General features: G+C 39.8%; 1 protein-coding gene across 6 annotated transcripts in view; it reads right to left on the bottom strand.

The window, feature by feature from the left end:
• Nucleotides 1-21279, bottom strand: part of LOC124275371 (cyclic nucleotide-gated channel rod photoreceptor subunit alpha-like) — a 154742-nt gene that overhangs the window by 25288 nt on the left and 108175 nt on the right. For 4 of the 6 annotated variants that reach the window (XM_046710943.1, XM_046710898.1, XM_046710934.1 and 1 more), the window contains exon 2: nucleotides 4911-6253. In XM_046710943.1, the coding sequence (XP_046566899.1) occupies nucleotides 4911-5962 (1052 nt within the window). In that variant the 5' untranslated portion in view covers nucleotides 5963-6253. Of the gene's footprint in view, nucleotides 1-4910; nucleotides 6254-6363; nucleotides 6483-21279 lie in introns of those variants that run through there. The other 2 variants (XM_046710916.1, XM_046710922.1) reach the window with 2 other exon arrangements.

Here is a 21279-nt window from a genome sequence, read left to right as displayed (position 1 = left end):
TTATGTTTGTTCTGTTGAACTAAACATATCAATTCAACAATCTCATTATGGATGCAATATGATGACCGTTTAATGATATTCAGCTACATTAAATACGACATTTAATATATGGTGTAAAATACTACAGTAAGGTTAATTACCAGATGAAACAAAATAATTTAGATACTTGGCATGACAGGAATGATAAACAGAATTTTGAAAGCCATGTTTGACTTTTAGATTTGATCTTTGGATGTGATAGAATGTGGTCAACCCACGTTCACGCAAACAATACTGTTTAAGAGTTCCGGTTTAACGAATCTTGGGTTGGAGTGAGCGAGTGAGTTTAGTTTTACGCCGCACTCAGCAATATTCCAGCCATATCGCGGCGGTCTGTAAATAATCGAGTCTGGACCAGACAATCCAGTGATCAACAGCATGAGCATCGACCTACACAGTTGATATATGATGACATGTGTCAACCAAGTCACCAGATCCCGTTAGTCGCCTCTTACGACAAGCATGGGTTACTGAAGGCACATTCTAACCCGGACCTTCACGGGTCTCTTGGGCTGGAAGTAGTATCCATATAATACATGTTTTCCGGAAGTAATAGGCTGGTTTGTTGAGGTTCTGGATTAACGTGGATTATGATGTCTTATTGTCTTGCTGTTATGTTTCGTAAAAATAATTATATGTCCATTTTTGTAGTGCGTCTGAAAACATAGTGAGATGTTCCGGTGACTACAACTAGCAGTATGTTCAAGTCCCTGCTACATGTTATTGTATTATTGTATCCTTCCTTCATCGCGACACTATTTAAGGGCGGTTGTGATGTGAAAGGGGATTTAATGCGGTCAAGATTATTGAATTTGTATGCACAAATGTATGTACGTATGTTTGTTTGTTTGTGTGTGTGGTATGGTATGTTTGTGTGTGTGTGTGTGTGTGCGCGCGCGCGCTCGGATGAGTGATTTGTGTGTATGTAGTGAGATGTGTGAGTGATTTCTATTCATACTTTGTGTTTGTAGTGTGGTGTTGTGTGTGGCGTGTGTATGTGATATGTCTGTGGTGTGAGAGTGGTCTCTATGCATGTGAGTGTGTATGGTGTGTGTGTGGTATGTATGTGGTGTGAGGGTGAACGAGTGGCCTGTATGCATGTAGTGTGTGCGTGCGCGTGTGCGTGTGTGTGTGACTGAATGTGTGTATTCAGTTACCATCACTATTCTACTTATATATCGAGTAATATCCCAACACCGACACAGTGTTGTAGTTTTATCCACTTATATCACACTAACGCCGAGCACCAGGCAAGGAAACAACAAGCACGTTGCATCTTACAAGCCAGGGATCGAACCGCCGACCTTCCGTTCACCGCGCAGTTGCTACGTCCATTACATCGCGTTGGTTGTCTACTGACTGACTGACTGAGTTTGGTTTTACGCCGCTTTTAGCAATATTCCAGCACCATCACGGCGGGGGACACCAGAAACGGGCTTCACACATTGTACCCATGTGGGGATTCGAACCCGGGTCTTCGGCGTGACGAGCCAACGCTTTAACCACTAGGCTACCCCATCGCCCCTGGTTGTCTACGATAACTGTATTGGGCTAATAGTGTAATGGTTCAATGTTTCCTTGGTCTCATGTCACGAAACGTCGAAAGGTAATTAAAAAAAAATCAAATAACGATAAAAATGATTTGAAAGGTCTTTGTTGTTTTGAATGTAAATTTGAAATATTCTATTGTGGACATGTTGGAAACGGAAATATGTGTTAATAATTAATAAAAATGTAAACATTTGCTGCAGATCTGACAGTCTACCCTCGATGTTGAAAATGTCTTTTCCCCAAATTCTATATCATTCTCCAGATCTACAGCAAACCTTTCGAGAGTCGATTGTGCTAAATTTGAGTTAAGCAAGACGTCAAATCCCAGATCCTATACACATAAATATAATAAAGAGGTTAATTTCATGCAATTTCCATGCATAGCATTTCTGTACTGCATCACGATTAAAATAATTTTGATTAGCGAAAGAAATGTTATGCAATTATGTGTAGTTTGGAAAATAGTATTCTGACACATGCTCATGCTTATAGATAAGGCCATATTGAATATATAAAAGTTCCAAATATATCATCTAATATTCAGGTATAAGTAGAGAACCAATATGATACATGTAGAACTGATAACATATACTGTACAAATCATGTTAGGCATCACAAGCAATTGTAATTAAATTGTGAGTTTAGATTTTACAAAAACAAATCCCCCAAAAGTCATGCCCCCCTGACTGACGTTTGAACATTGGACCAGGCTGGGGTCTAGTGGTGAGTGAGTGAGTTTAGTTTTACGCCGCAGTCAGCAATATTCCAGCTATATGGCGGCGGTCTGTAAATAATCGAGTGATCCCAGTGATCAACAGCATGAGCATCGATCTGCACAATTGGGAACCGATGACATGTGTCAACCAAGTCAGCGAGCCTGACCACCCGATCCCGTTAGTCGCCTCTTCCGATAAGCATGGGTTGCTGAAGGTACATTCTAACCCGGACCTTCACGGGCGGGTAAAGTGGTAGTCTTTGTAAGTTCGAATAAGATCATATGTGTCCTACGTTTTACCATCCTGGGTCCCGATCCACAAAACGTTCGTAACATGATCGTAACTCCCATACTGTAACATAGACGTACGACTGTCGTAGCGCTACGATCGCTTTGAGGAACGGGGCCCTTGGTTCCGATCCACAAAACGCTCTTAGCACTAAAACATCCGTAAGTCTATGATAAACTAAAGAGTTACGACAGGTCGTAACGTTATAAACGCTTTGTGAATCGGGACCCAGATCAATCTACCATTAAATGAAGGCGACGGGCAGGTTTGTGGTTGAAACGTTCGATTCCTGTTATGAGTGCAATGTGTGAAGACCATGTCTGGTGTTCCCTGAAGTAGAATATTGCTTAAAGCGGCGTAAATCCGCACTTACTGGCTTACTCACTGAATAGGCAGCCTCATTACAGACGAAAGAAGCCACATATATAGCACCTGGTGATCTATTACACATGGCAGATGACCCCGACGCCTAATTCCCGTTAACTAATCAATTGATCAGCATTTGTTTCTCCCAACAAACTGACATTATCTGACTCAAGTATATGTAAACAGTAAGTGGCTAAGTGTTAAAAGTTGAACGACCTGGTACATATTCTCAAACACGTCCATGAACTTCACTGTCCATTAGCCTTGTGAAGAAACATTAGCAGCCATTAGCATCAGTATTGTTCCTGTGCATTAACTATACAGTCATAACATAAGGTGTATTGTTCAGTAAACAAGGTGTGTATTCTCCTGTAGACTCTCTGTATACAGTATGTATTTGACATAATATGAGTAGTATTAGCACTATAGCATCATCTTTCATTGCGTTTACTTTGTGTAAGTTTGTGTTTGTGTCAGTAATTAACGCTGTGTTGTCAAGATTAACGCCGCATTTAGCATCATTTCTGTCATATGGCGCCGGTGTGTACATAACTGAATCTGGGCCAGGTATCCAATGACTGATATCATGAGCATCAGGTCATTGCTACTGTAATTGCATCAAGTCATTGAGATTGAATACCCGTGTGTGTGTGTGTGTGTGTGTGTGTCTGTCTGTCTGTCTGTATTTGTGTGTCTGTGTGTTTTGTGTGTTTGTCTGTCTGTTTGTGTGTGTGTCTGTGTGTGTTTTGTGTGATTCTGTCTGTCTGTATTTGTGTGTCTGTGTGTGTTTTATGCCTGTATGTTACAAAATGTTCCTTGCCAACACATCGTATCAGCATCACCTTATCATACTAGATAATAAAGCTGAATTTCTTACAATATCGGTATTCTAATTCCTACCAAGCTAATGTTGTACCAGATGATACAATCCGATAGTATTTGGATTAAGCAGAAGGCTCGAATAAAAATACCTTTGGTTCTCCTGACTTGTCTACATTTAAATTATACATCACATTCAAGCAAATATTCCCTATATCAAACTGCAGAAAACATAACCGAAAGACGAATTTCTTTCGCAAATGTGCAACCTAATATGGAAACTATAACCAGACATTATACCTACCCTGACAGTTTGGGAAATTAAAAAAATAATATTTTTAAGTGTCTTCTTAAAACCTATGAAACATCCACACATTCATAAATTCTCAAGTATAAGCGTCTCAATGAGCTAACAGTTGCATCTAACGGGCATAATGCATGCATGCATCCAAGAACATACATTCATGCACGTATAAAACTGTAAAATTAATGCAGCTTTATAAAATATGCCGTTTTTAATATGGTTCAGCGTGGTGCTGTGTTTGATTGAGAAAAAAAGGATGCTTGTATTGGGAATAAATTGGACATGGGTTATTACACAGAAGTATTTATGTATTAAAATGCATGTATAATATATTGAACTTTAGGAGGCATCGTGTCCACAACTGAAAATGAACGCTCATCACGTACAGTTTGTCATACACCTAACAGTCTACCTACATCTTTGTTTGACAACTGCATTCACTAATAACAGCTTCATCGGGGTAATATTGTATGTCCCGCTCTGTGTACATATTTTGGCATAACACAAATACAGTTACAACAGACCGACCTTTTTATCTTCTACCTTTTCTTTCAAATAAACGTTTTGGGAAATTTCTTGAAATTACACCTTTTAATACCTTTTAATACCTTTTATACCTTCTATATATCCCGGAAGATAAGGTGGGCGGTCCATAGAGTACATCCGTTTAAAGTACATACTTTGAAAGAACACAGAGAAATATATATGTGATTATATAAAAAAATTGAATGTGAATCGTGAATATCATCCATGCGATACGGAAGTTATATGATACATGCATCACGGAAGAAAAAGAAGAAGGCGCACAATTTGTGTTTGGTACTTACTCCCAGTTGGTATCCGGGGGTGGAAGGTCACCTATTGTTGTCAAGGTCAAAGTCGACCAGAAAAGCGAAGCTAAGTACTTCCGGGTCACTGAAGCGTACTCCCCTTCGGGTCTTGGGTAGGACCATCCACCGACGAAACCCTCTGCTTCAGATATTAGGTAATAAAATGCTGCAAACCAATGCGCTCCAAGGAATAGCATATGTGACAAATTGGCCACACGGAAAAAATTAGGATAGGCTGACTTGGATTCCAGCATATGAATAAAACGGAAGGTTCTGTACACTTTGAGGAATCGTGGAAATCGAATCATTGGATGAATCCCTATATAAAACTGAATCAGATCCGTGGGTATAAGACACAACGTGTCAAAGTATATGGTGCGTGACTTCAAGTATCGCCTAGCTAGCTTTTTGGAATCATAGACCATCAGTCCTTGATCTAGGTATCCTGTTCTAAACTGAACCAGGACGTCCAGAAGGTAAAGAAGATCCACAAACGCATCCATCGTAAACCAACAATAATTGCATCCTGACTGAATTTCCCTGAACGCTTCTCTGGCTATACACGTCCACATGTTGTACAGAACAGCCACGGTCATCACACCAAGCCAGTAGAACATAAATTTCCCGTCATGTTGAATCACAAAATGACGCCGGGATTTAGCAGGACGCCAGTAACTAGGTTTCTTATCCTCATCATCCGAACACTCATCCACTCGTTGATTCCTTGTAGAGAATTTCCTCAGAAATGAATCCTGCCTCTCCAGTGTTCCCTTCTTCTTTTGAGTCTGCATTTCGCTCGCCACTTTAAGCGTGGTCCGCAACCGACGCCAGTTGCTGTTATTTGGCAATATGCTTGCTCCTTTACGGGATAGTTTTTTAAGTCTTGATTTCTTACTGGAACTACTTGATTCCGAACTAGACCTTTGGGACCGCGACGCCCCTTCCTCTTCAGGACTTGTGCAGGGGCCATTGGGTAATTGCTCCGTCCCTTGGTCTTGAACGTTATGTAGGACAATTTCGTCCTGGGTTGACTGATGATGATCAACCATTATCCTTTTGGGATGCAGGACGACCAGCCATTGGCAAAGGTAGTCTTTGTTACATTCACACTTCTCTCGGCTTTAGATCTTGTAGACATTTCCCTGATGTGATCAAATTAGTACCTTTCAATCGCATTACACCAGAAGCAGTCCTGGGAGTGGGATGGTTTAATGTGTGTTTGTCTATAATTAACAGCTTAAAGACACACTGAACACTTATCCTACGAATATATTGGAGAAACTGTCTCGAAGTATCCTTGCTGTAGGACCGTTTGGATGTCGCGGTTCACGGCAGATATCCTGAAACAAACAATGGACGAGTATACATTAAATGTTTCATAAAACACACATGCTGTAATGCTGCGTTAATAAGCTGAAAGAAAAGAAGAATTAACAAAACCAAATAATACCGTTTACCCGTCATACAAAGAGTATGTACTTTCAAAGGCGCGTCACACCATCTTGTATGAAGGATATGATGACAACTTCCATTGCCAATGAACATCTGCATTATATACAGCAGTTAGTAACATATGTCATTCTGTTGGGATGTTCGTTGGCACAGTTTGCGAAACACCTAGGACAAAGGTAGCGTTTGCTGTATATTAAATATTTACATAATACTCTATGACCAACTGTGCAATTGCTAATTTAGGATTTAATTCACCGCGCTGTCGGATGCAATACCCTGTGGATCCTGTTGGTCTGTGACAGATGTGACATTTGCAGATTATGCTTATCAGATCGTTCTGGTTGGGAAATACAGGCGCGACACGAATGAATATGCTCCCATAGAAACATACATACTCAAGCATTTTAGAAACGCATTTTAAAAGTTCTTCATGTAACCGATAATCATACTTTTAGAAGTATGGATGAAAGATTCTTATAATGTTTATATTAAGTTCCACGTGCAACTGTTGTTCAGATGATAAAGAGCACAAATTCTCTACAGCCAAAGCAGAAAGCAAATCAGGCCCCTCATACCACTAACAAATTCAATTCGACAAATTCGAAATTCTTTCCATTTTAGAAATAAGGACACCAAAAAGTTTTCGTGGAACCCATCGAAATCCACCGCCACAAACCTTTGATCAGCATAGATGAAGGGAATAACATACCATCGACCTTCGAAGAGTTGATTAAGTGATAGACTGTACCAATCAACCCTTGTACTAGCATCCAGTTAGTAATTATTTCCTGTATATAAGCCTGTTGACTTGTGCTATGTGTTCTTCTTACTCTTCACCCGGTTGTAATCAATTACCTGTTGTAACAACGTACTGTGTTTATATGTTAGCGTCAATAAGAAAACCCAACAGTAACGCTACGGACGGAGTTTCCTTATTGGTGCTAACACATATACCTCTCGTCAGTTGGTTCTAATCCCGTGCGCGAAACGTCACTCTATGCACTAAACAAAACGCTGTCATCCATAAAGCAAGTGATATACATAAGGAATTTTTATCGCTTTTAGCAATATTCCAGCAATATCACGGCGGGGGACACCCTAAATGGGCTTCCCATTGTACTGCACAAACACTCCTCACACTTGTATACATGCCTTTCAGTCCTTATTCTCTTCATCGAGGCGGTGGGGTAGCCCAGTGGTTAAAGCGTTCGCTCGTCACGCCGAAGATCCGTGCTCGATTCCCCACAGAGATATAATGTGAAGCTCATTTCTGTTGTACCCGCCGTGATATTGCTGGAATATTGCTAAAAGCGGCGCAAAACCATACTCACTCGCTGACTCTTTGAATGATGAACATCTGTTACACAATAGTTTGATAGAAGTCCATGGAGTGTATAGTAATTAATTGACATCCAATCTGATTCAGATCAGTGTGCCATGTTAGTCACGTACATAATTTTCCATGTCACGTCTGGATGATTTGTTGTCTTTCATGTCTATTTTCAATGTATACTTTTTCAGAAATATTCTCGTAACTGTTATATGCAATTACATTATAAGCGATCTAATTGCTACCTTATGAACCATAACTTCATTATATTATATATTATTTCGTAAAGCTTGTAAATTAACAGACTGTCGACCATGTGCTGTCAACATATGTTTCGAGATGGGAGAATGTAATTAAATCTATTTCTGAGAATAACTTTCACATTAGATCTAAATCCCTCTATTCCATTTTTACTGTCAGTTTGTTAGAAGTGTTTTTATTTCAACCAATGCCATGTAATTATTGAACACGCCTGAATCAGGCAGCTAGCAGATAACGTGGATCACTGTTCCAGTGATAGTGCTGAATACAACCGCCTCCGTGGTGTAGTGGTTAGAGCGTCTGCCTGGAGAGCGGAAGGTCGCGGGTTCGATCCCCGACCGCGTCATACCAAAAGACGTTAAAACATCATACTTGTTGGTCCCTGCCTGGCCCTCGGCATTAATTGGTACAACAAGGACTGGTCGGCTCGGAGTCAGTATAATGTGTCTGAGTGGGGTATTCATGCTTCACTGCGGCATGGTATCTCAGTGGGCTAGCACTATGAAACCAGCTTCAGTCTGGGCTAGTACAAGCAGCCGCGCATACACATACACACGCATGCACGTCGTCATATGAGCGACATATTCTCAAGCACCACCACCACCACTGAATACCAACAATAATTAGCCTTGCTTATAGCAACCTTGTTATGTGATGGAGAGCTTGTAAAAAGATACATACTTTGAAGATGAAGAGATCAGCCTTAATTACGTAGATAATGATGGGTCTGTATTCTCAGTGAACATGTTTACTGTAAAGGAAAGTCTCATGCTTTCGCGCACGAGAACGTGAGAACACGAGAACGCCCTTGATGATTCTGCATACTCTGTGGCGATGTAATAGGGAGTGAATGGGCGAGCATGCTTTTACTTCGCGTTTGTCCAAATTCAACAGGCTGTCCTCGCAAATATACATCACGCGAGACCAATATGAGATTCAAACCCAGATCTGTATCGTGATGAGCGAAAGCTTTAACCGCTGGGCTACACCAACATCTGATATCAATTACCGGGATGTTTACACAACAAACCGCCATCCACCTACGGTCTAGAGTCGTTGTTTACATGCTTGAATGTAGCACAAGAAAGAATGATTATAATAGTTTGCTTAATACAAACGCGAACAGTTTGTGTAAAAATCTTGATTAGATTTTCAGGGTGGTAAACATATTTTGAAACTGGTGTTGAGCAGTTTGAAAATGATGAGTTTACCTATGGCAACTTATGGGAGCGTTTGGAAGCGTCTTCCCTTTATCCCACGTGATTGATAACATTGCCTGCATGTGTCTGAAGAGTCCATCATCTGTTGCTCAAGTCCTCCCAAATAATCCGTGCGGCTTAAAATTCTTGGAAGTAGTTAGGTTTTTCTTTAACTGTATATTAAATATTATCATACGGAAACTAAAAAAACTTGTCAAAGCAATCTTTCTAATGTTTTTAGTCTGAGTAGAAACGTGGATGTTTTGTTCTACTTAGACATGCAAAGTTACTCAGTTTGGATATTTTTCGCATATTTATTGATTTATTATTATAGGATATTTATATAGCGCACATATCCACGCACTAGTGCATGCTCAAGGCACTGGTATTTTTTTGCCTTGATCATTGGATGTCAATCTCAACGGCACATCGTATTATCAATCTCAAATCCCTGGGGAGTATACAGCTCTTGCAGCCACTAGGCGCACCGAGTTGTTGTGGCTTTCTCATCCTAACGAGGTACCCATTCACAGCTGGGTGGACTGGGACACATAGTCACAGTACTTTGTCCAAGTTCACTACACGTTGCTGTACCCGCAACTAGGTTTTTGCACGTATTCATGTGGCCACCATCTGGTCAAATACCAACGGATTCGTGCGTTCTTTTAAGTGCACAGGGTTGTGTACTGTACACTAGGGGTTGTGACAACACCGAAAGAGTCTGCACACAAAGTTGACTCCAAGGTTTTTACACCCGGTCACAGGAGGGCTCGATCCCGACACCTCAGCCTCGCTGGACCACTAGCCTGGCGCCTTAGCCAGCTCGCCCCATTTATCAACATTTCACATTAAAGTACATGGATATATTGCAACTGTAGCTTGGACATACACCTAATATAACTACATATAACTATATAAATGTAACTATATACATTGTCAACTATATATAACTACAGTAAAACATGGATATAGCGAACACGGATATAGCGAACAAATTTAAAAGTCCCGTCAATAGTCCTTTATAATATCATTAAAATCATACGCGAATAACGAACTCGTGAGTAGCGAATTAACGGCTATAGCGAACTGATTTACTACCCCCAAGACCCAATTAACAACGTGATTAGCAAACTCACTCAGTGTCAGCTCAGTGTCAGCTCAGCCACTTAGCGGTATACATCAAGCGGCAAACATGTCCGGGAGTGAAACACTTAAGTTGTTAGTCACAGGGAAGTCAGCAAAGCTTAGATGCTTCAAAAATGTACGCAGTTTGCCAGTCCTGTCCTGCCCAACACCGGACACACGTCAAACTGGTCTTCCTTCCACCGAACACTAAGTGTTATGTCAATGTACATGTACAAGAATAAAGATTTGTAGCCTCAGCATATACATGTCTCTACATCTCTACAATCCAAGATGGCGGTCAAATGTGAATAACGAACAACGGATATAGCGAACTAAATTTCTTGGTCCCTTGGAGTTCGTTATATCCGTGTTCTACTGTATATGTTATTAACTATTTGACTATTCCTAAGTGGAAAGGTAGTTGAGCAGTTGGCTACACGCTGATGTGAATCTTTTATTCAGTAGAAAGGCCTTCGGCCCACGTGCAATGTTAACATATGGGATACATTTATGAGTTGCTGTCAAACAAATGAATTGGTCAAAAGTAAGGCCTCTTTAACATAATTTGAGATGGACAGTAAATGAGTTGGATTATCACGTTGAAGATCATAGATCATGACATCTTCATTGATGTACATAGGTATGTTTTCAAAATATTTGATACGTAATTCGTTATATGCTGGACAATTATAAAGAAAATGAAATTCATCCTCTACATAATTTAATTTACAAACCTTACAATAGCGATATTGACGTAGAATTCCATCTCGTCTACCGATATTTTTATAAATGGGAAGCTCACCAATTCTTAGTAACGTTATCCTACTCGTCTTGCTTCTTTTGACTTTATATTTACGAGATAATTTTCTAAACAAAATACACAGACTTTTAATTTTAGAATATAAATGCAATGTTGAATATATTCATTAATATCAGCCATTATTGATTGAACGTGGCAGTTTCAAAATTGAATAGAAACACCTCCTTGAATCCAACACCTTGATTCTCCCAAACAAAACTGAAGCCATGAGTGAATAAACTAGTTCTAACATGATACGCCCACGTTTTATGCCCAACTTTATCTAAATTATACAATATAAGGTAGCTCTGGAGAGCTGGCTACTTGAGTAGAGGAATAGATAGCTGGACACATCATTCAGTAGATGCATTCATAGTGCAGTAAACTAGTGGATTGGGGTATGTGAGTGAGTGAGCTTTTACTCCGCTTTTAGCAATATTACAGCAATATCACGGCTGGGGGCACCTGAGGGCTTCCCATGTTGTACCCATATGTGGAATCGAAGCCCGATCTTCGACGCGATGAGCGAACGCTTTAACCATTGGGCTACCCTACCGCTCCAGATTGGGGTAAGTAGATTGTGAATAAATGGAAAGCAGAAAGAATAAATGTGTCAGCGATAAGTGAATGTATATATTATACCAATTATATCTATATTTTGGAGGTAACCTGTATCACAAATTATTTCTATCAAGGTTAATTACTGAGAGAGAGGGAAGGTAACAACTGCATGTTGAACCATGGCTATAAACTTGACGGACCGTTGAATTGATGCCTGAATATCCTACTGAGCTGAAGCACCATTACCTGACACATATATCCTAACACATAAAGTCACGGAATGAATTGATGGGACTGACATTGTACCAAATTGGTGTGGCGAGCGAACGCTTTGAACCACAGGTGAACCTATTGTTCCACAGTATACCAGCAGAGTGGATTATCATTATAAGTATATACACACTGGGATAAGGGGTGTATCGCTACAAGTGTATATATGTATATCAACACACCAACACGAAATATTTCTGTCGTCAGGTGATGCAAATATTACCATATAAATACAGGGGTGAGCCATATTCGAGTGCATCAACACACGACCAGGCCTTGTACCGTCAACCGAGGCATATGCACATGAAGGTAGATCATTGCAAATAAACTAGCCTGAGGCATAAATAAATGTATCAACATACCTAAACAAGCTTTGTATCGTCAACTGAGGCATATATAACTATATCAACATGCATAAACAAACTCGTCGACTGAGGCATATATATGTATATCAACACACCTAAACAGGCTTTGTATCGTCAACTGAGGCATATATAACTATATCAACACACCTAAACAGGCTTTGTATCGTCAACTGAGGCATATATAACTATATCAACACACCTAAACAGGCTTTGTATCGTCAACTGAGGCATATATAACTATATCAACACACCTAAACAGGCTTTGTATCGTCAACTGAGGCATATATAACTATATCAACATACATAAACAGGCTCGTCTACTGAGGCATATATATATGTATATTACCACACCTAAACAGGCTATGTATCTTCAGCTGATGCATATATATCAACACACCATAACAGGCTTTGTTTCGTCAACTGAGGCATATATAACTATATCAACATACCTAAAGAAGCTCGTCGATTGAGGCATATATAACTATATCAACACACTTAAACAAGCTTTGTATCGCCAACTGATGCACATATGAATGTATCAACACACCTAAACAGGCTTTGTATCGTCAACTGAGGCATATATAACTATATCAACATACCTAAACAGGCTTTGTATGGTCAACTGAGGTATATATAACTATACAACATACCTAAACAGGCTTTGTATCGTCAACTGAGGCATATATAACTATACTAACGTACTTAAACAGGCTCGTCGACAGAGGCATATATAACTACATGTATATCAACACACCTAAACAGGCTTTGTATCGTCAACTGAGGCATATATAACTATATCAACATACCTTAACAGGCTCGTCGACTGAGGCATATCTAACTATATCAACACACTTAAACAGGATTTGCATATATAAATGTATCAACACACCTAAAATGGTTTTGTATCGTCAACTGGGGCATATATACATGTATCAACACACCTAAACAAGCTCGTCGACTGAGGCATATATGTATACTACCCATCAAAAGTTTAGACTCACTTAAAGCATTCATTGTATGTTATGTATATGTATGTGGTTACATCGAAGATGAATGTCTCCCCTAACTTGGGGGAACCAACTGCAAACCTTATGCAGATGAATTGCACGAGGTTCAAATTGCTGAAAAGCATGTGCAAATATCGTACATGTGAACAGTTGCGTTTTGGTGTAAAGGTTTGTTAGGAATTCTCCAATTTTCACTGAGTTTCATCATTTATTGAACTCATGACAATAATCTTTTCAACGTTACGAAATTCATGTGTAAACAGTACCTTTAAACAGTATGGAATATTTTGCAAAAATTAGTTTAGAACAGTTGACTGAAGTAAGTGGCTACATTTATACTAAACTTTTGATGGGTAGTATATGTATATCATCACACCTAAACATGCTTTGCATCGTCAACTGATGCATATATAAGTATATCAACATACCTAAACAAGTTTTCTATCTTTAACTAATGCATATTTAAATATGTCAATACACGCAAACAAGTTTGTTATAAGTGCATCAACCCACCAAACATGCTTTGTATTGTCAGTTGATGCATGCATTCAAGTATCAACACACCAAGAAAACCTACATGGTTTAATTCCAATGTCCCTCACCAGGATAAAGATATTATTAACCACACAGAAACATCTGTGCATTAATGTCCTAGTTTCCCTGATGTTTACATACACACCTCCAATCAGCCTACAGTTTTAAACAAGACATCCACCTAAAAATACACCGGTTATAGCTAAATAAAATGTTGATGTAATCTCACTCACTACTGTAGCCTGTAATTACGTGGGGCGGTTGGATAGCCTGGTGGTCAAGGCGTTCACTAGTCACGCCGAAGACCTGGGTTCGCTGCCCCACATGGGCACAATATGTGTAGCCCATTTCTGGTGTCTCCCGCAGTGATATTGCTGGAATATTGCTAAAAGCGGCGTAAAATCAAACTCACTCACTGCAATTGCGTTTCACATCATAGGTAATTAATCTACAAACATGTTCAGATGAAACATTATACAACAGAAATTATCGAGACTGCAAAGGAATCAAAACGACCATATGATAAAATTTCAGCTCAAAATCGCTATTCACATACGCGCTACATTTCCATGAATGTTCCGTTTGTAAATGCCAAAACTTTTATTTTCAATTTTTTTTCTCAAAAATATATTTTTCAAACCTGAAATGCAAATCAGAGGCTAATGTTAATCTCCGTTTGTACCTGTGCTCTTACTTTGAAGTCTTGGTTTGGAGAAAACCTAAACAAACCTATCGAAAGAAAGTTGCAGTGTCGATATAGTCATCGTCTGAACATTGCCTTACCGAAACTAGTTCAACATAGCAATGGCGATCACGTTAACAGACATTCAGAAGAAAGAACCATTATCCGTATAATCCTTATGTTAATAGTGTCTCACAAATTTGCATGCATAATTGATGGATATTAACCATTCAGTTCTGTATTTAAATGCATTATATGAATACTTTGTTTATTTATGGCAATGCCAATGGTTAAGTTGCTTTCGGTAGATCGAGTTACAATTGTTTTATGCTATCAAGTGTGCCCCTGTGCTATTTTTAATAAAAACCAGAACTCTATAAGGGAGGGTAACAGTCTAAGTCTGTTGACTACGAACACGTCAATTAATTGTTATTATATTTGCAAAAGTATGTGTCAAATGATTGGGTTATACGATTATTCATACAACATTATTAGTTGCTAATTAAAAGGGGTGGCAATGCGGACCCCTGCGCCATCCCTACCTCGGGATTAGAGCACCGAACATAAAAGCAAATATTATGTGAAACATGTACTCACTTTTGTGAAATCTGCTTCCAGACAAATAATCACGAATCCATGATCATGGTGTAGAAAGACTAATCTGTGATGTGTATTTACTTCATGGCAAGACAGCTAGGTGCGTGCTTAAAACACGAGGACCCACGTACTAAACGCGCTCGTTGTCCCCGAAAGAGCAGCTGGGGTATCCTATGGGACTTTGAATTTATTGCAAATCCTGTCAATTGTATAATTTGGGATCTGTCCCCAGTTACAACCATAATTTAACATGTGGCCACCAACTTGTATGACCCTCCGTTTTCTCTCATTCAAGCAGATGAAAACGTTATTTGAATAGATAGCTGCTTGTCTTTGTCGGACCGGAGGTACTTTATTATGGAATGATAACCACCGACAGGCCGTGAAGCATTAACCGGTTACTTCTGACAGCGTTATTGAATGACATGACCTGCGTGTGTTTCACTTGCTCAAAAGCGGCGCTATTATCGGGTGGATATAAATTCGCGATCGCCTGTAAGCTGACATAAAACGAATAGCGGATTCCTAAGTGGATATGTTGTTAAATCTCAGTAATGATTAGTACAAAGTGACTAGTGTAAAGCCACATGTTTTCTTCTGAAACGTTGCTGTCATGTCTATTGAATGTCGTCGGTACGGTTGATCAGATATTGACACTCAGCTTGATGAAGTTAGTGCTGAAGATCTAGGTTTAGTGTATTTGTAGTGTCATAATAAGTGCTTCGGCCAATCCTCTATGAACTTTGGCAGAAAAACAGAAAAGAAATAAAGGCCTTGGAAATGACGGTAACGGCTATAAGTTCATTCAGCTAATAAAACATTTCCACATGTGCCACAATGTGGATTATTGTAATGGATTGTTTAACAATTTACCCGAGTGTAAATAATAGTGGTGAAAACATTTCCACAATCATAACAATCTCTGCTAAAAAAAGACTGAGTCTACTGTAGATCCCGACCATAAAGCGAACATGTGTTTATGTATCGATGTTGATTATACAAAGCGTTCGAGAAATGTTCAACGTATCCTGTCTCCTGTGACACACGTCACAAACACATGCAAAGGCTTTTCAATTCACCTATAACAAAAAACATACACGCAAGAACACCTCCCGTCAAAAGATTAAAACAGAAACCACTCATAATCAAATGAACCCCACAATCAAAACAAAATTAAAAGCAACAACAATAACAACTACTCCAACATAAAAAAACAATAACCACAATGAAAAAAGGAAAAAAAGAAATATGGTACAAATAAGCAGGGAATGCTTCGGATACAATGTTTTCCCCGACTGATGCCTCAAATGTCTTCCACATAAGTCATTTTGAAAACTTTGCCAAAAATAATTCAGTTTATCAAAAATCTAATTAACCGTTATGTGACCCGAGGATATTTTTATAGCCTCCCGTCAAAGAGTATTTCCATAACAGTCCAGATCATTCAGGGATCAGTCATCCCATACTGACAGGCTCATTGTGCAATACAACAAGCTATTGCAACATATTTGTGAACGGATCCACACAAAGCTAATGCATTATTGTGGACGTGCGAGATCAGAAAACACAGGCGTTCTGTAACCACGAGTGTCAGGTCGTTTATCTGGTGGGCAACACAATCTTTAGCTTGTCAGTTTCTCCCGAGGTAGACCATGCGTCAAACAATTACACGTCGTTGCCAGCTTTCGTGCATATCTATAACATCCCCCAAATTGTAAGAAGTTACGTTTTAAAGGCGCCAATTGTATTCTTTGTTTAGAAATATTCTGTCATGAACAGATTAAATTCAAGATCACAGTGAACTTCCATGTAACTGCGCTTTGTGTCACTATCGTTACATTATCAGTGATACCGCATTGTCATCATCGCTTCATTGTCATCAATACTACATTGTCATTATCGTTACATTGTCATCGACACCACATTGTCGTCATCATCACATTGCCACCATCGTTACATTGTCATCGACACCACATTGTCGTCATCATCGCATTGTCACACTGTCACATTGTCATCATCGTTACATTGTCATCAATACCACATTGTCATCATCGTTACATTGTCATAGATACCACGTTGTCATCAAAACGACATTGTCATCAATACCACATTGTCATCATCGTTACATTGTCATCGATACCTCGTTGTCATCAATACCACATTGTCATCAATACCAAATTGTCATCATCGTGACATTGTCATCGATACCACATTGTCATCATCGTTACATTGTCATCGATAACACATTGTCATCAATACCACATTGTCATCGTCGTTACATTGTCATCGATACCACGTTGTCATCAATACGACATTGTCATCAATTCCACATTTTCATTATCGCTACACTGTCATCACCACTATATTTTCATCAATACCACATTATCATCACAACGTATGGTATGGAGTTAAAACTTCTTTATTATTTAAATCCATACCATTTGTTGTTATGTTACCTGCCATGAAACATCCCATACCACATTGCTATCATCACCATATTGTCCTCATGATCACGTCGTCATCATTACTACAACATCGTCACAAGACTCTAGTCACTATCACATTGTCGTCTCCCCTGCATTGCAGTGACAATGACTACATGTATGTCATCATCAGCAACACATAGCTAACACCACCGCATTGTCACCACCACATCATCCTTGTCAACAAAATACCAAAAATCCAAAATATTTTATAAAAATAAGTGGCAATACAAGGCGTTATTGTACAGTTTGTAAAATGACAGAAGTAAATCCATTCTTTAGTAACATACTGACATACATGAAGAAGAGTGAGTGAGTGAGTTTTGCTTTACGCCGCACTCAGCAATATTCCAGCTATATGGCGGCGGTCTGTAAATAATCGAGTCTGGACCAGACCATCCAGTGATCAACAGCATGAGCATCGATCTGCGCAATTGGGAACCGATGACATGTGTCAACCAAGTCAGCGAGCCTGACCATTCGATCCCGTTAGTCGCATCTTACGACAAGCATGGGTTACTGAAGATCAATATTCTAACCTGGACCACACGGGCCACACCAAGAAGAAAGGGGAATGTGTGATGTCTTGCCCGCGCCGTCGTTTGTATGACCACTCTGACAACAACATACGTCCTAACCCTTGAGGATGATCAGCCTTATCAACCAGGGAACATAATCGATTCCTGAGTGGCTAAAGTGTTGCATAATTCTCTTCCATTAAGATCCGTTCCCCCAGGATACGAGTGTTTAGAACAGACGAGGTTCGACAGTAGGTTGACACTTTACCAACACGTGTCACCACTGATGTGAGTTCGCACGCCTACCGGTTTAGTACGGGAAATTAATGCCAAAGGGTGAAGCTCTCAATCTTCTTCTCATCTCTGAAGCTTGCCGCGACGACTGAACGAAGTCGATGTTGATGGAGTTTTGCATTATACGGTTGTTCGACTGTGTTGATATTGCGACGTATGACAATATAGGAACGCCTGAGGAGGCTCAGCTCCGATACGAAATTTGGGGTATCTGATACAGAACTATATATACTAGCAGTAAGTGCCTGTTAACCGATGATAAATGAAGGGGCTATAGTGGTTTTGTGTGGTCCTGTGCAGAGAGCTCAGGTCACAAATCAGTTGAAGTTAAAGGTCACTTGCAACGTAAAACACAACTTTGCAGATTCTGCTACCTTTCGGTATGGACTTAACGAAACAAATCATCAAATATGCAAATTCAACTTATAAAGTTGAAAAATAACGCGATGAAAAAAAACGCGCGAAATCGTAGTTCAAACGATTCACTAACTTTCCCCCAGCGCTTGGGGGAATTGAAGTGGTTTCAACGGCTGGGCTGCGCTCATAGCACATGCGCAGTGAAATAGGTTCGCGGAGCTTGGAAGCGGGTTGTCCGGTGAATATTCGGTGAAGGCTTTGGTGTGAGCTATCTTTCTAATGTTTTGTTGATATTTCACAGGCGCGAGCTTTTTATATGTTATTACAGTAGATTACCGATTTAACTGTTTATATAATTTCATTTGTCTATTTCACCACACGTTCTTCTTACCGAGTCACTTTCTCAGTTCGATACTTAAAAGCAATGTCATTATTTAGCGTCGACAGAATTTCTAACTGTGATATAGATATGTCGTTGTCACAGACAAAACTCAATGTCTGTTTTATTGGCACCTATGTGTCTGCCTGCCTGTCTGCTAATGACAATATTCAATACACAATTTCAATCACTGACCACATGCAATTTGAACTAAACACCTATCACCATAAACAAAACGCATTGATTTATGGCCCGAGTTCGGTCTCCGTCACATTGTGTAATTACACACACAGCCAGGTGTGATACTTGTACACATGACATGCTATGATGTCTGTTGATTGCAAAATGTTATACACAAAAAATGAGCATGTATTTACAAAACCCAACATCTCTGATATACACACACAATGAGCCGTGAGGGCGGCATCTGCAAATGAACCAGCCGTTACACTTGAGTGCACACCCACCCGCTCTGACTGGGTTCAGTATCCCGGCTGCTTCGTTTCTTGGGAAGTAAACCCAAGTGCAAAATATTGCACTTTTTAATTGCGATTGTACGCTTATAATTTTGTATTTATGTTTTTTTCATAACCAGCAATGTATATTATATGTCATGAATAAGTGATAATTATGTTTTAATTATGGTTTTTTTTAATGTTAATTATGTTTTGGGTGCATGTGACCTTTAAGCAACCGCGCGGAGAGTCCCTGGATGGGTGACCGTGTTTGGCAGCTTGACTCCTGAAAGTTTCTAGGACTTCAGTCCTGCCCCACAACGAAGCACATGTGATACATGTGGTCTCAACCTTAGGCAAGTGAATTTGTTCAAAATTGCCCTGTTAACCCAGCAGAAAATAGGTACCCAGTGGGATATGTCATGTGACTATAACCTTCTAGCGCCTCAAAGGCAGCTTGGGTTATCCGGGGTAATAATGAACTGTGACTTGTATGCGCTTAGAGCGTGTCCCTCAGTGATGTGGATGAGATGTGATAGAAGTAATCTTATTGTTATTAATTTATAGTCATCTTTAATTCAGGTTGCGGGTTAACTCAGTCGTCCCAAGTGCCACAGTTTTCTGAGCTGAGTTCGCGTCCCTTGAACGTACCAGAAATCTATACTCGTGAGTTCGAATCCCAGTTTCGCCATGTATTTATTATTTCTGTCAGTTTTATTTTCCTTCTCGCTATTTTCACCACGGTTGAGAAAACATCACCTTTACGCGCATGAGCAACACAAATGCTGTTCTATGAAATTCTCAGTTTTGACATGACAATATTATCACGTTCTCATCACTTTTTTAATTGTGACCGTAAACACACAATATTTCATCTCGGAATCGTTCCACGTACTCCGCTTTTAGCAACTATTTGGTGTAATCATGGAAATCCCCCAACATCAAACTCAAACAGGACACTGTTCAAAACAGTCCTTTGCCAATTTCGCTCAGTCACTTATGCTACTCGGAGTACGATTCAAGCTTTGAAGATACTGCTAGCAGGTGAATGAAAGGATGTACAGGTAAATAGGTTAAACGTTATTTAAAGGACACTTTAAGCAATATTCCATATTTTCTGCTGTGGGCCAGTTAACATACACATGAGACTCAAACTGAAACATAGGACTCAAATGACTTAAATTTAGAACTGACTGACTGAATTTGGTTTTACGCCAATTTTAGCAATATTCCAGCAACATCACGGCGGGGGACACCAGAAATGAGCTTCACACATTGTACCCATGTGGGGGATTCGAACCCGGGCCTTCGGCGTGACGAGCCAACGCTTTAACCACTAGGGTACCCCACCGCCCCCTTAAATTTAGGAATTGTACACACGAAAACAAGATATTAATAGATGACTTACTCAAGGCAAATCCCGACTCTGTCAGAGTCAGAGTGAATGCAGTGTCACGCCGAGATTTTCCAGAACTATTACAATATGGACCCGTGAAGGTCCGGGTTAGAATATTGATCTTCAGTAACCCATGCTTGTCGTAAGAGGCGACTAACAGGATCGGGTGGTCAGGATCGCTGACTTGGTTGACACATGTCATCGGTTCCCAACTGCGCAGATCGATGCTCATGTTGTTGATCACAGTTCGTTTACACAAGTAATCTAATAATTATGACAGTTGTCAACAAAGTTCAACAACG

The sequence above is a fragment of the Haliotis rubra genome, unplaced genomic scaffold (genome assembly GCF_003918875.1).
Source record: "Haliotis rubra isolate DU_JTF1 unplaced genomic scaffold, ASM391887v1 Scf1047, whole genome shotgun sequence".
Classification (NCBI taxonomy): Eukaryota; Metazoa; Mollusca; class Gastropoda; order Lepetellida; family Haliotidae; genus Haliotis; species Haliotis rubra.
The sequence above is the reverse complement of the archived record's forward strand: the minus strand, read 5'-3'. Positions and strand labels throughout refer to the sequence as shown.